Source organism: Rhinoderma darwinii, chromosome 3 (assembly GCF_050947455.1).
Source record: "Rhinoderma darwinii isolate aRhiDar2 chromosome 3, aRhiDar2.hap1, whole genome shotgun sequence".
Taxonomy (NCBI): Eukaryota; Metazoa; Chordata; class Amphibia; order Anura; family Rhinodermatidae; genus Rhinoderma; species Rhinoderma darwinii.
Genome location: NC_134689.1, coordinates 20,814,259 through 20,826,206, shown reverse-complemented (window position 1 = coordinate 20,826,206; position 11,948 = coordinate 20,814,259). Strand labels below are relative to the sequence as shown.

Below are 11,948 nucleotides of genomic sequence, written 5' to 3'. Positions count from 1 at the left end.
TTTCTAGGATGTTACAAGGCTTAGAACATAAGCAGCGATTTCTCACATTTGAAGAAAATTTCAAAAGCCTTTTCAGTTCTGAAGTTGCTTTGATGGACCTATATATAAGAAACACCCATTAAACACCATTTTAAAAACTAGACCCCTCACAGTATTCAAAACAGCATTTAGAAAGTTTCTTAACCCTTTGTGTTTCACAGGAATTTAAAGCAAATAGAGGTGGCATTTACAAATTAAATTTTTATATGCAGAAAGTATTTGTTTTATCTGTAAAACCGGTTTTACCAGAGAAATGCAGCTCTTGCCCAGATTCTACAGTTTTTAGAAATATCCCACATGTGGTCCTAGTGCGGTAATGGACAAACACCGGCCTCAGAAGCAAAGGATCACCTAGTGGATTTTGAGGCCTCCTTTTGATTGTTATATTTTAGGCACCATGTCAGGTTTGAAGAGGTCTTGTGGGGCCAAAACAGTGGAAATCCCCCAAAAGTGACCCATTTGGCAAATTACACCCCTCAAGGAATTTATCAAGGGCTAGTGAGCATTTAGACCTCTCAGGTATTTTTTTTTTTTTTTTGGCTGCATTTTGTGGAATTATGCTGTGAAATTGAAAATCACATTTTTCTGATAATGTGCACATATTTACAAGGAATAAAGGTGAAAAAGCCCCCTGACATTTGAAATGCAATTTCTCCAGATTTACAGCAATACCCCATATGGGGCAAACTTCTGGTTGGACAAACAGCAGAGCTCAAAAGGCAGGAGCGCTATTTGGCATGTATATCTCGCTGGATTGGTTTACTAGTACTGGGGAAACCCCTTAAAAATGACCCTATTTTGGAATCTAGACCCCTTGAGGAATTCATTGTAGTTCTCATGGGATGCATGTCACTCTTTGATTAGTTTTTGTTCTATTTTTTTTTTTTTTAAATGGCCGTGGGGACTAAAAAAAAAAACAAAAAAAAACGATTGCATTTTTTATTTTTTACAGCGTTCACCGTGCGCTATAAATGACATTCCTATTCTTCTGCAGGGTTATACAATTACGGCGATACCATATGTTTATAGTGGTTTTTTTTTTTTTTATGTCTTACGGCGTTTGCACAATAAAATACTTAAAAAAAAAAAAGTGAATTTACTTTTTGTGTTGCCATATTCTAAGAGCCAGAACTTATTTTTAAATCAAGAATGCTGTGTGAGGACTTTTTTTCTGCGTAATGAACTGTAGGCTCGATCAGTACCGGTTTGGGGTACATGTGACTGAGCTCTTTTGTCCATTTTTTTTTTTTTTTTGGGAGGAGACGCGACAAACAAACTGATTCTGGTATGGTTTATCTTTTACGGCATTCACTGCGCGGGATAAATAAACGGTATACTTCTGTTAGTCAGGCCGTTACGATACCAACTACATCCAGTCTTCTTTATTTTTTTTAACAAAGGACTGATCAGGGAAAAAAGGGGGATTTTTACTTTACTACTTTAAAATGTATTTCTATAGTGTTTTTGTTTTTTTTAGTCTCACTAGGGGACTTGGAGGCCCTGATCGCTATTCTAATACACTGCAGTGCAAGGGTATGTGCACACACACTAATTACGTCCGTAATTGACGGACGTATTTCGGCCGCAAGTACCGGACCGAACACAGTGCAGGGAGCCGGGCTCCTAGCATCATACTTATGTACGATGCTAGGAGTCCCTGCCTCGCTGCAGGACAACTGTCCCGTACTGTAATCATGTTTTCAGTACGGGACAGTTGTCCTGAAGCGAGGCAGGGACTGCTAGCATCGTACATAAGTATGATGCTAGGAGCCCGGCTCCCTGCACTGTGTTCGGTCCGGTACTTGCGGCCGAAATACGTCCGTCAATTACGGACGTAATTCGTGTGTGTGCACATACCCTAATAGAGCTGTCAGCTACTCACTGACAGCAAGCATAATGAGTCCTGCTGCTGTCAGAACCGACTAGGCTGCCGTAGATGACAGCCTTCTGGTTGCCATAGCAACCATCGGCACGTGCAATCATGTCACAGGACATCAATGGCGTTAACTACTAAGAAGCTGCGATCCCTATTGAAACCAGCTTAAGGGGTTAATTGGCAGGGACCATTGCAATCAGTCCCTGGGGAAGGAGCTACAGCAACTACTGTACGAGACAGCAGTTGTCACAGCTCCTCTGTGCATGGGGTGGGGGGCTGGAATGGCGGTTCCTCCCGTGACGTACTATTATGTCACTTCCGTCATGATGAGCGCATCGTTCGTGCTTAGTACGTCAAGGAGCGGGAGGGGGTTAATGGCAGATCACACTGTATAGCCACACCATGTCAGCCAGACTCACCTGTGATGGCACCTGAGTGCAGAAAGCTTTCCTGCATTTGGGGTGTTGATATGGAAACCTGTGATGCCACAATGACATCACAGGCTTCCAACTGTTAGGCTGGGTCCACACGACCTATTGTCAGACGTAATGGAGGCGTTTTACGCCTGAAAAGACGGCTCAAACATCTGCCCATTGCTTTTAATGGGTTTGCCGATGTACTGTGCCGACGACCTGTCATTTTACGCGTCGCTGTCAAAAGACGACGCGTAAAATTACATCCTCATCAAAAGAAGTGCAGGACATTTCTTGGGACGTAATTGGAGCCGTTTTCTCATAGACTCCAATGAAAACAGCTCCAAAAACGGCCGCGAAAAACGTGAGTTGCTCAAAAAACGTCTGAAAATCAGGGTCTGTTTTCCCTTGAAAACAGCTCCGTATTTTCAGAAGTTTTTGGCTCAGCGTGTGAACATACCCTAACATGGAGAGAGGAGGATGAAGGCAAGACATGATCAGTCTTCCCAATATTTCTCTATATGCAGATCGCTGCCAATTGACAGACAAATGACCAGCAGCCATTAGATAACTATTATATATAATCTGCATACAGAGGCATTCTGAATAAGTGTTCAAAAAAAGTTCAATCTGAAAAAAATTAACAATTAAAATGCTATTCCCCCCACCCTATAGTCAGGAACATCCCCTATGACAGACCAAAATATTTTTTTTGTACACCAATACTGTTCACAGATCCCATAAACCAGTAACGGTGGGGGACAAGCTGGAATTAATATGGGGACTTTTTGTCTGGGTTGGTAAAGCAATGATGTATGTTTGGTAAAGTACACATATTTGGTATTGCTATACACAGGAGAGGGAGGGGATAATATTCCGCTATTAAGTTTTTTTTTGTTAACTTAATTATAGAATTTAAGGGAAAAAAAAAAAAAGGAAGTTAGCATTTTTGCCCATATCAAACAAAGTTCCCAGTTGCTTTGGTACAGTATACAAATATTTACCCCCTAGGCCACGTGCATATTTCCTGTGGCAAATCCGCAGCGTAATACAGTACCAGCGAAGTACAGAAATCCCAAGTATCTCATCTACACGTTGCAGAATTTTAACCCTTCATTTCATCAGTGTTGTGGATTTTAAAATTCGCAGCAAGTCAATTTATCTTGAGTTTCCGCCTCAGAATTTTATATGACAAGTTTATTTAAAAAGCACCAACATATGCAGTAAATAATCTGCACCCATTTCCGCATCAAAATGCAAAAAATAAATAAATCACACACTGCGGTTTTGCCACGGTTTAACCATGCATCAATATAAGACTCCCGAAACCTCCGATGATCGACTGAAGGGGCCGAAACGTTCGTCGCTGCAGCCTCTCTCCAGCTTACAAGAGGCGTCGTACACTTCCAAAGCAGCTGCGCCTGGAATTGCAGTACCGGTCCCATTCAAGTGAGTGGGATTGAGCTGCAATCCCAGGCACTGCCACTATGGAAGTGAACAGCGCTGTGCCTGGTAAACACTGAAGAGTCCGCGGCGTTCATCAGCTTATCATGGGGGTGTCAGGAGTCGGATCTTATATTGATAACCTATCCTAAAGGATCAATATAAAAGTCCTGGAAAACACCTTGTCTTTTGTGAGCGCTGTGTAAACAAGGCCTGAGTATTATCCAGTATTAGGGAAGAGAAGAAAAAAAAAAAAAAAGTTATTCATTTTTCTCTCCACTTGTCTATGGGCAGTGCCTGGTTTTACAACTCATTCCAATTCAAGCTAATGTGGCGGAGCTGCAATACCAGACAAGCAATGGATAAGGATTTTTTTCTAATTTAGGAGAAACCCCTATGACAAGTGCCTGTTTAGCAGTGTCTGTGAAGGGGCACAGGTCTAACTAGAGCCTTGTGAGCAGAACCGCTCTGGAAGTTTCCATTATACTCTTTTTTTCTGTTCCACTCCTGGTTTTGGTTATAGAATACTGATGCAAAATACACAAGTGTGAATGAGGCCTAATTGTTAGACATGGAATAGTATTTCCAAAACCAGAAGGAATGTCTCTCCTTCCGCGCTCCTCCGGCATCCTTTCATTTGTAGGGGGGATACCGGGGTACACAGCCCCTTGCCAAGCTGTCTGAAGTAAAAAGGAAATAAATGTAGAAGAAACTATTTTAAAACATTTTATTAACAACGGTTTAAAAATATATTAAACAAACAAAAACATTCGACTTCCTTAAATAGTTTATAAAATTAAAACAGCGGTCTAAAAAACAGATCTTTGGTCTATACTCCTTACGTGAAATAATGATTCAGGATCCGGCAGACCAAACCGTTCAGCTTTTACTAGAGAGAACATCTGGATGATCCTCCCAAAACGTGTCACTGATGACATCACAGTGTAGGATGACCGGCTGGTTCCGCACTCGACACACCTCCACTTCTCTCTCCTCTGCCTCGTTTGGCAACTTTATTACTTTCTTGCTAATTTCATTGACCTAAACATTAAATTCATGAAAGCACCGACTTAAAAGAGCATTTAGCAAAAATTATATATTCAGCCACCGTTCGTTCGAAAGTGGGTGACAACCAATATGGCCGTCATTACAACGCCAAAGGGCTGTCATCGACTTGTGCGAGGATGCTTGTCCAGCACTATATACATATTCTGCTCTATAGCCCCCCTTTAAATCACTGGTTATTGGTGAATTATGGCTCCGTTCATATCAGGGTAAGGCCACTGTTCGCTCACAGCTACGGATCCAAAAAGACCCCATTGACTTTACCGGGATCCCTCAGGATTCTGATCTCTGTGATGGCAAAAATAGTGCTGCAGAATGTGCTATTCTTGCTGTAAAATTGACAGAAACCTTGACGAACCCCCAGATGCGAGTGGGAACAAAGCCTCAGGATTAAGGCCTCATGCACATGAACGTGTTTTTGCGTCCACAATAGGGCTGGGCAATTCATCGAAAAAAAAATAAGCAAAGTCGAAATTCAGCGCAATTAAAATCGACGTCATCTTGCGAATTTTATTTGTATCAATTATTTTTTGTCCAAGTTTAAACTGTACCTGCATCTTCAGGACGCCGATACAGTTGAATCCAATGGTAGAGCAGGGGACCGTAATGTATCGGACGCGAAGCAGTGATGTCATCACGCCTGTCTGCACAGAGCTACACAGATCAGAGGGATCTCCTCCACTCGTCATCGGAACAGGGTTAGGGGAGTATATATATATTATTAATTTTATCAGGCACTATTGGGCGCAGCTATGGGGGACTTTATGGGCAGCTATGGGGGCATTATACTTTGTGGAGGGCAACTATAGGGGCATTATACGGTGCGGATGCAGTGTCAGGGGTATACCACATAGTAATATACAAGAGGCTCAGGGGATAAATATTAATTAAATGGCGTAGTATACAAATAGGGGGCGTGGCATGCAAAAGGTGTGTGGCCTAAACAATCGTTATCGAGGTTACATGTTCAATTAATCGTGACTTTGATTTAGGTGATAATAGCCCAGCAGAAGTCCACAATTCACCTGCAAATCTATGGGCTCAAGGACACGACCGTGGCTTCCACAGTCCGTGCATTGGCCGTAAACCCAGATCGCAAAAAGATAGGACAAGCCATGTTTGCACGGTCCGTGAATTGCGGGCGGCCCGCCATTGACACCCTGCAGCCATCCGTGCTGCAATCACGGGCCGTGCACACTGCTACAGTCTCGTGCATGAGGCCTAAATATAACATTTTGTCAAAAACACCTCTAAAGCCACTAACAATTTCCTCCACTTGTCAGCTCAGCCTGCCCGTCCCACTTCTATGCCAGCCATGATCTTACCTTATTCCATATAACGATGGAGCCTTTTCTGTACATGACAGGCTCATTGTTGTAGTTGATGTTGAACTCCGAAAACAATATTTCATTCTTCTCTCCAGCAAGTGTGCCCTATGGGGAGTATAAAGAGTCAGTAAGTGACGAGGCTGCGGCCCTCCAGTCAGCGCCACGTTCCCTTCATCGTTTATCAGGCACAGTGCTGTACATTTTGTAGTGGCTGTGCCTGGTACTGCAGTTCAGTCCCATCCAAGTGAATGAGAATGAGCTACAATACCACACACGACGACTACCAAATGTACAGTGCTGTGCCTGGTAAACAATTAAAAGGATGCAACGCTCGTAACAGCCCTTCATTCGAATGATCGTGGGGGGGGGGGGCGGGAGGCGGGAGCCGGACCCCCACACATTTGATATTGATGGGTTATCCAAGGGGTTCGCAACCGTCGGCACTCCAGCTGTTGTGAAACTACAACTCCCAGCATGCCCTGACAGTCAAAGGCTTTATTATTTTTCAGGCCAAAGGCTGTCAGGGCGTGCTAGGAATTGTAGTTTCACAGCAGCTGGAGTGCCGAAGGTTACTGACCCCTGGCCGATTCTAAAAATAAGCCATCAATATTAAAACTCCTGACAAGAGAGCCGATTAGAAATAGAGGGGTTAATATGGATGTTTAAAGGGAATCTTCTGCTTGGAGAGGACGGACTGAGGAAGAGTAGATATTATTATGCGGTTACTGTGAAGACTATTTTCTTCTATTGTCTCAAACTTGAATTGATTTAAAAAATATCAAAGTCCCGGAGAGCCCCTTACAAGGGATTTTCCGAGATCAATTAAAATTAACGGACTGCTGAAAATATCCAAAACCAACAAAGGAACCTATGCACACCTGATCACCCGGCTGTCGCTTCAGTGATCCCCTGCACTCTTCATTTACCTAGCTGCAGCGGTTAGGTGTCTATGTCCCACCTGACCGCTGCAGCCAATCACGTAGTGTATACGGGCACGTCAATGCTGCAGCGATGATAACAGAGCGCCGAGGACTGCTGGAACAGCAGCGGGATTATCAGGCGGGTATAGATACTTTCGTTAGTTTTGGCCATTTCCTGCAGTAGGTTAATTTTATGGGATTTCAGAAAACCCCTTTTAGTTAAATTTTAGAAGTCACATAATATCTGCAATATGTTATACCCTATGAGGGAATCGAAGACGCTTACCTTTAGCCTGTCCTGAGCTTGTGCCGGGGTCAGCCCTCCCTTCTGTACTAGAGTCCAAAACACTGTGTTGTACAAGTTGTTGATGTGACCTGCGAAAATAGAACAGGAATCAATCTCAAAAGAAATGCACTTTTATTCAGGAGACGTTGAGTTTCAATTGGTCAATTGTGTGAGTAAAGCAGCAGCCGATCTGTCAGATGTATTATAGGTTTTAATGACCAGGACACAAAAATTGTACAGAATACGTGTCCTGACAATATATATAGTGTACTGTAACATACCAGAGTCCGGTCGTAGGTCTGTATATGATTATGTTGCATTCAAAAACACTCCAATGTTTATGCCTGATTTAGAATCCTACTTGGTGTTTTTTGAGTCTGTAGGTGGCGCCGTCATCAATTATAAAGAAATTCAGTCTTTTCTATAAAAGTCATCTTTCCAGTAATACAAGCCAGAGGTATATATTATATACATAGATAACCCCACTGCCCCTCTGGCTTTCCTCGGCGCTCTACGTTTTCATAACTGCAGTGATGGCGTGTCCATATACCCTACGTGACCGACCACCACAGCCAATCACAGGCCAGGGGGTATATATTATAGTATTTCCTGAACAATCCTTCACACAGGGTTAGACTTTTCAATAAAATTATAGCTTTGCAGTAAGTAATTCAGAGTCGGTGAAGCTCGCCATAAACACAAGTTAGATGTTGTCCGATCATTATTTCTGCCACGCTACTATAAACATGCAAGCTTGGGCAAGCGTGCATGTTTATAGGGAGATGGAAAGAAGCCGCTGCCTAACCCTCTGGCAGCCGCTTATCTACATTGAGAACAAAATGATTGGGCGTGTTACAATCCAACATGCTCAATCTCTTCCCTCCCAAACATCTGCCGACAGGGGAAAGTCGGGGGCCCCCATAGACTTGTATGGAGATTGGAAGAAATTATTAAAGGGTAACAAAACTTTTGACATGTCCGAAGTTTTGAACAGTGGGGGTTCGAGCACTGAGACCCCCACCGATCGTTAAAAGGAAGCGGCAGAAGCGCTCGGGTGAATGCTGTGCCGCTTGGTCTCTGATTGGCTTTACTTGGAAAGCCGTGCGAGAGGTGTACGGACTCCGACTTTATATTGAGCCCATGCACCACTCCGGGGAAAGCCGATCAGAAACGAAGCGCCACAGCACTCACCCAAGTGCTTCTGGCGCTTTATTTTAGTAATTGGTGGGAGTCTCAGTGCTCGGACCCCCACCGATCAAAGCTTCTGACATGTCAAAAGTTTTTTAACGGTTTAGTTACCCTTTACACTGTCTTGAATTAATGTAATCTTCGGACACGTCCTCATGGCTCTATCACATCAATCATTAGGTGACACTTTACTGAACCCTTACAGTCTGCCTGTCTCCAGCTGAGGTAATCCTTGAGGTTTTGCACGCTGGGATACAGCACAACTCTTCCATCGAATCCTGGAGGATGTATGATCAGCTGATCCGGAAAGAATTCATTCCAATAGAAGACGTAACTGGAGGCAAACTGTGAGACCACGTGCGTCATAAACTTGCTTACAAACGGAAAGAGAAGAAAAAAAATACATGGATCACTATGCTGCGAGACATTACTACCGTACTTGTCATCTGATACGTCATCAACGTTTGTGGGGGTCCTGCCACTGACCCCACTAACAGCTAGAACAAGGTGGCAGCAGTGCTAGAAAAGCGCCATATGTCTTCAGCTCCCGTGGGGGTCAGACCACCATGCCAAAACTTTGATGGCATATCCCAGCCATATACCACCAATGTTTTAGTGAGATAATCCTTTAAAAGGGGTCGTCCAGTCATAAGAAATTGATGGCCTATTCTCAAGATCGGTGGGGGTCCAACTGCGGGCGCTCTATAATCAGCTGTTATGAAGGGGCCGTGGCACTCGTATTAGCGCTGCTTTCCCTTCATTCCTTATATGCAGTGTAATGAAGGGGAAGCAGCGCTCACACAAGCGCTGCCGCCCCTTCATATAGCTGATCGGCGGGGGTGCCGGGAGTTGGACCACCACCGATCAGATTTTGATGGCCTATCATGCAGATATGCCATCAATTTCTTAGGATTGGAGAGCCCCTTTAATCCTTTACCAGGGCACACAGATGTCACAGAGGAAGGGATTCTGATTGGGCCTTTGCCTATAGCGTCTTCCACAGCAGATGATAAAATCTGGAGACATTAGGATTTCACTGACCTTGCCCGCCTCTTGTACCAATTTGATTTCTTGTGGAAGATAAAACTGTATTCATCACTTTGCCCATATGCCATGCAGATTTCTTTAATTTCGTCCATCACATTCTTGGCGCAGTGGTTCATGAGCAGCAGAGCCCGGGGATCATTGGGTTTGGTGAACTTGTGCTGCTCAGAGAACCTGTTTAAAGAAAGATTGAAGTAGAGATGAGAAAACGTGAAGAATATTTAAGCGTTTAAGGGCTCATTCAGACCAGCAAGAATCTCGTCCGTGTGCTGTGCGGTGAAAAAAAAATGCACGTCATGGACCCGTTGATTTCAATGGGGCCGTTCACACATGCAGGAGTTTTCACGCACCTAGTCGCACATTGAAGTCAATGGGTGTGTGAAAACCACGGACTGCACACGGACGACATCCGCGTGATGTCCGTGTTTTACGCATCAATTGCATTGAAAAAAAAAGTGCTTGCAAGTGCGTGAAAAACACATAACACATGCAAAGCACACGGCTGCAAAGCGCAACGTACACGGACAGATTTACGCGCGTAAATTGGTCAGGCTCGTGTGATTGGAGCCTTATTATGGAAGTCCATGTGAGGGAAACATTGAGGGGTCAGCAGGGAATCCTCAATTTTACCGCGACTCACAAACAACCAAATGTCACATTGGAGCGCTTGCCTTAGACATATTCTGACAGGTCACACTTGTCAGAAGTTGCATCGGTGGGGGGGGGGGCGGTGATCTGTAACACACATGTAGTCCCATTGCATGTAGAAGACCTCGGACTACATACTTGGGAGAGCACCATATAAAATGCTACTTAAATCCTCTGTGCTCCATTGTGTAATGTCACATAGTCATATCGCTCAATGGCTGCTGCAAGCCACTGATCGCACTGAAGCACGGGAAAAGTCATAGAAAATATCTAGAATTATTTTTCTTTCAATGTTTTCTCTGAATTTATGACAGATATCGCAGAATATATTGCTACTCCTACAAAGTTGCTGACATAATAGCGTTGCGCGCCACTTGAGATCCATAAGTGGCATTAAGGGACGCAGGTCACATGGTACAAGTTGCCACATATCCTGAAACTAATAATACAGAAATGACTTCTTTCACCCATTACTGCCTGTATTATAACTCATAGGGATATGATGATGATGATAGCTGTATATTATATTACTATATAGGATAACTGCACTGATGATAATAAACCCCCCCCCCCCCCTGAATACTGATATCAGGTCACGTGACCTCACCTGTGGAAGTTCCTGCCGTCCACTCTCACCACCACCCAGCAGTTCGGTAGACAAGCGTCCTGCACCTCGAAATCTCTCACGTACTCAAACTTGCTCTTTGCCATCTCCCTCCTCAACTGACGATGACCCAGCGACCGCGAATAATTCAACAGAGTCAATCCACACTTCAGCATTACCGGAAGCGGAAGTAACGTTAGCTGCACAGCGGCGTCTCTATGGTAACGGCGCATGGCACGCTCTATGCTTTGGAACAAAGTAGTGATCACGTGACGTAGTATTCACATAATCTTACACATGTACTATAAGAAAACTGGGGACATGTCATCAAAGGAATGTGATAATTATGTATGATAGTCATTGTATCAGGGGTTTACTACAGAATACGATAGACAGACAGACAGACAGACAGACAGATAGATAGATAGATATGAGATAGATAGATAGATATGAGATAGATAGATAGATATGAGATAGATAGATAGATATGAGATAGATAGATAGATAGATAGATAGATAGATAGATAGATAGATAGATAGATAGATAGATAGATAGATAGATAGATAGATATGAGATAGATAGATATGAGATAGATAGATAGATAGATAGATAGATAGATAGATATGCAAAAACATCAAAATAGCATTTCCATAAAATAATATACATAATTGGTTTAAACACCTTGAGAGAAGAGGACAAATCACTGAACTTTTCTAAAGCCCTGAATGTAGATCTGCTGGTGACTTCCAGCTTCTGGTGATGTGACAGATAAACACTGTTCAGCCATAACAGTAAGTGCAAGTTCACGCTTAGGCCCTGTTCACACAGAGGTTTTTTTTGCAGGCGCTGCTAAAAACACTTTCTCTGCCTCCAATTTATGTCAATGGGAGTTCAGAGAGAGAAATGCCCGAAAAAAGGGCATGCCGCCTTCTCTTTTCCCCAAGTGTTTTTTTCCGCTCGCGGGAAAAAACGCCTTCGCCTCCCATTATCAATAGGAGGCGATTTTGGCAGTTTTTTGGGTTTCCGCAGCAAAGAACTCAGCGTGAACAGTACCTCATCGACCAAGAGACGTCCAGAAACAGCGCTGATGTGC

At 43.5% G+C, this 11,948-nt stretch overlaps 1 protein-coding gene across 1 annotated transcript; it reads right to left on the bottom strand.

Annotated features, from left to right (window-relative positions):
* Positions 1 to 4,484: 4,484 nt before the first annotated feature.
* Positions 4,485 to 11,078, bottom strand: THG1L (tRNA-histidine guanylyltransferase 1 like). Its single transcript, XM_075856098.1, has 6 exons — positions 10,858 to 11,078; positions 9,600 to 9,776; positions 8,762 to 8,931; positions 7,371 to 7,459; positions 6,162 to 6,269; positions 4,485 to 4,812 (listed from the first exon to the last, which is right to left on the bottom strand). The coding sequence occupies exons 1-6, from the start codon at positions 11,028 to 11,030 to the stop codon at positions 4,651 to 4,653; spliced, it is 879 nt and encodes a 292-aa protein (XP_075712213.1). The 5' UTR covers positions 11,031 to 11,078; the 3' UTR covers positions 4,485 to 4,650.
* Positions 11,079 to 11,948: the final 870 nt, after the last annotated feature.

What these genes read in the sequence shown, in the direction of transcription:
- THG1L (XM_075856098.1), bottom strand. Translation starts at nt 11,030, where the DNA reads ATGCTGAAGTGTGGATTGACTCTGTTGAATTATTCGCGGTCGCTGGGT. An exon ending in TGGTACAAGAGGCGGGCAAG is followed by an intron (nt 8,932 to 9,599) that starts GTCAGTGAAATC and finishes TCCGTTTGTAAG; the next exon opens with CAAGTTTATGACGCACGTGG. An exon ending in CAGCTGGAGACAGGCAGACT is followed by an intron (nt 7,460 to 8,761) that starts GTAAGGGTTCAG and finishes CTATTTTCGCAG; the next exon opens with GTCACATCAACAACTTGTAC.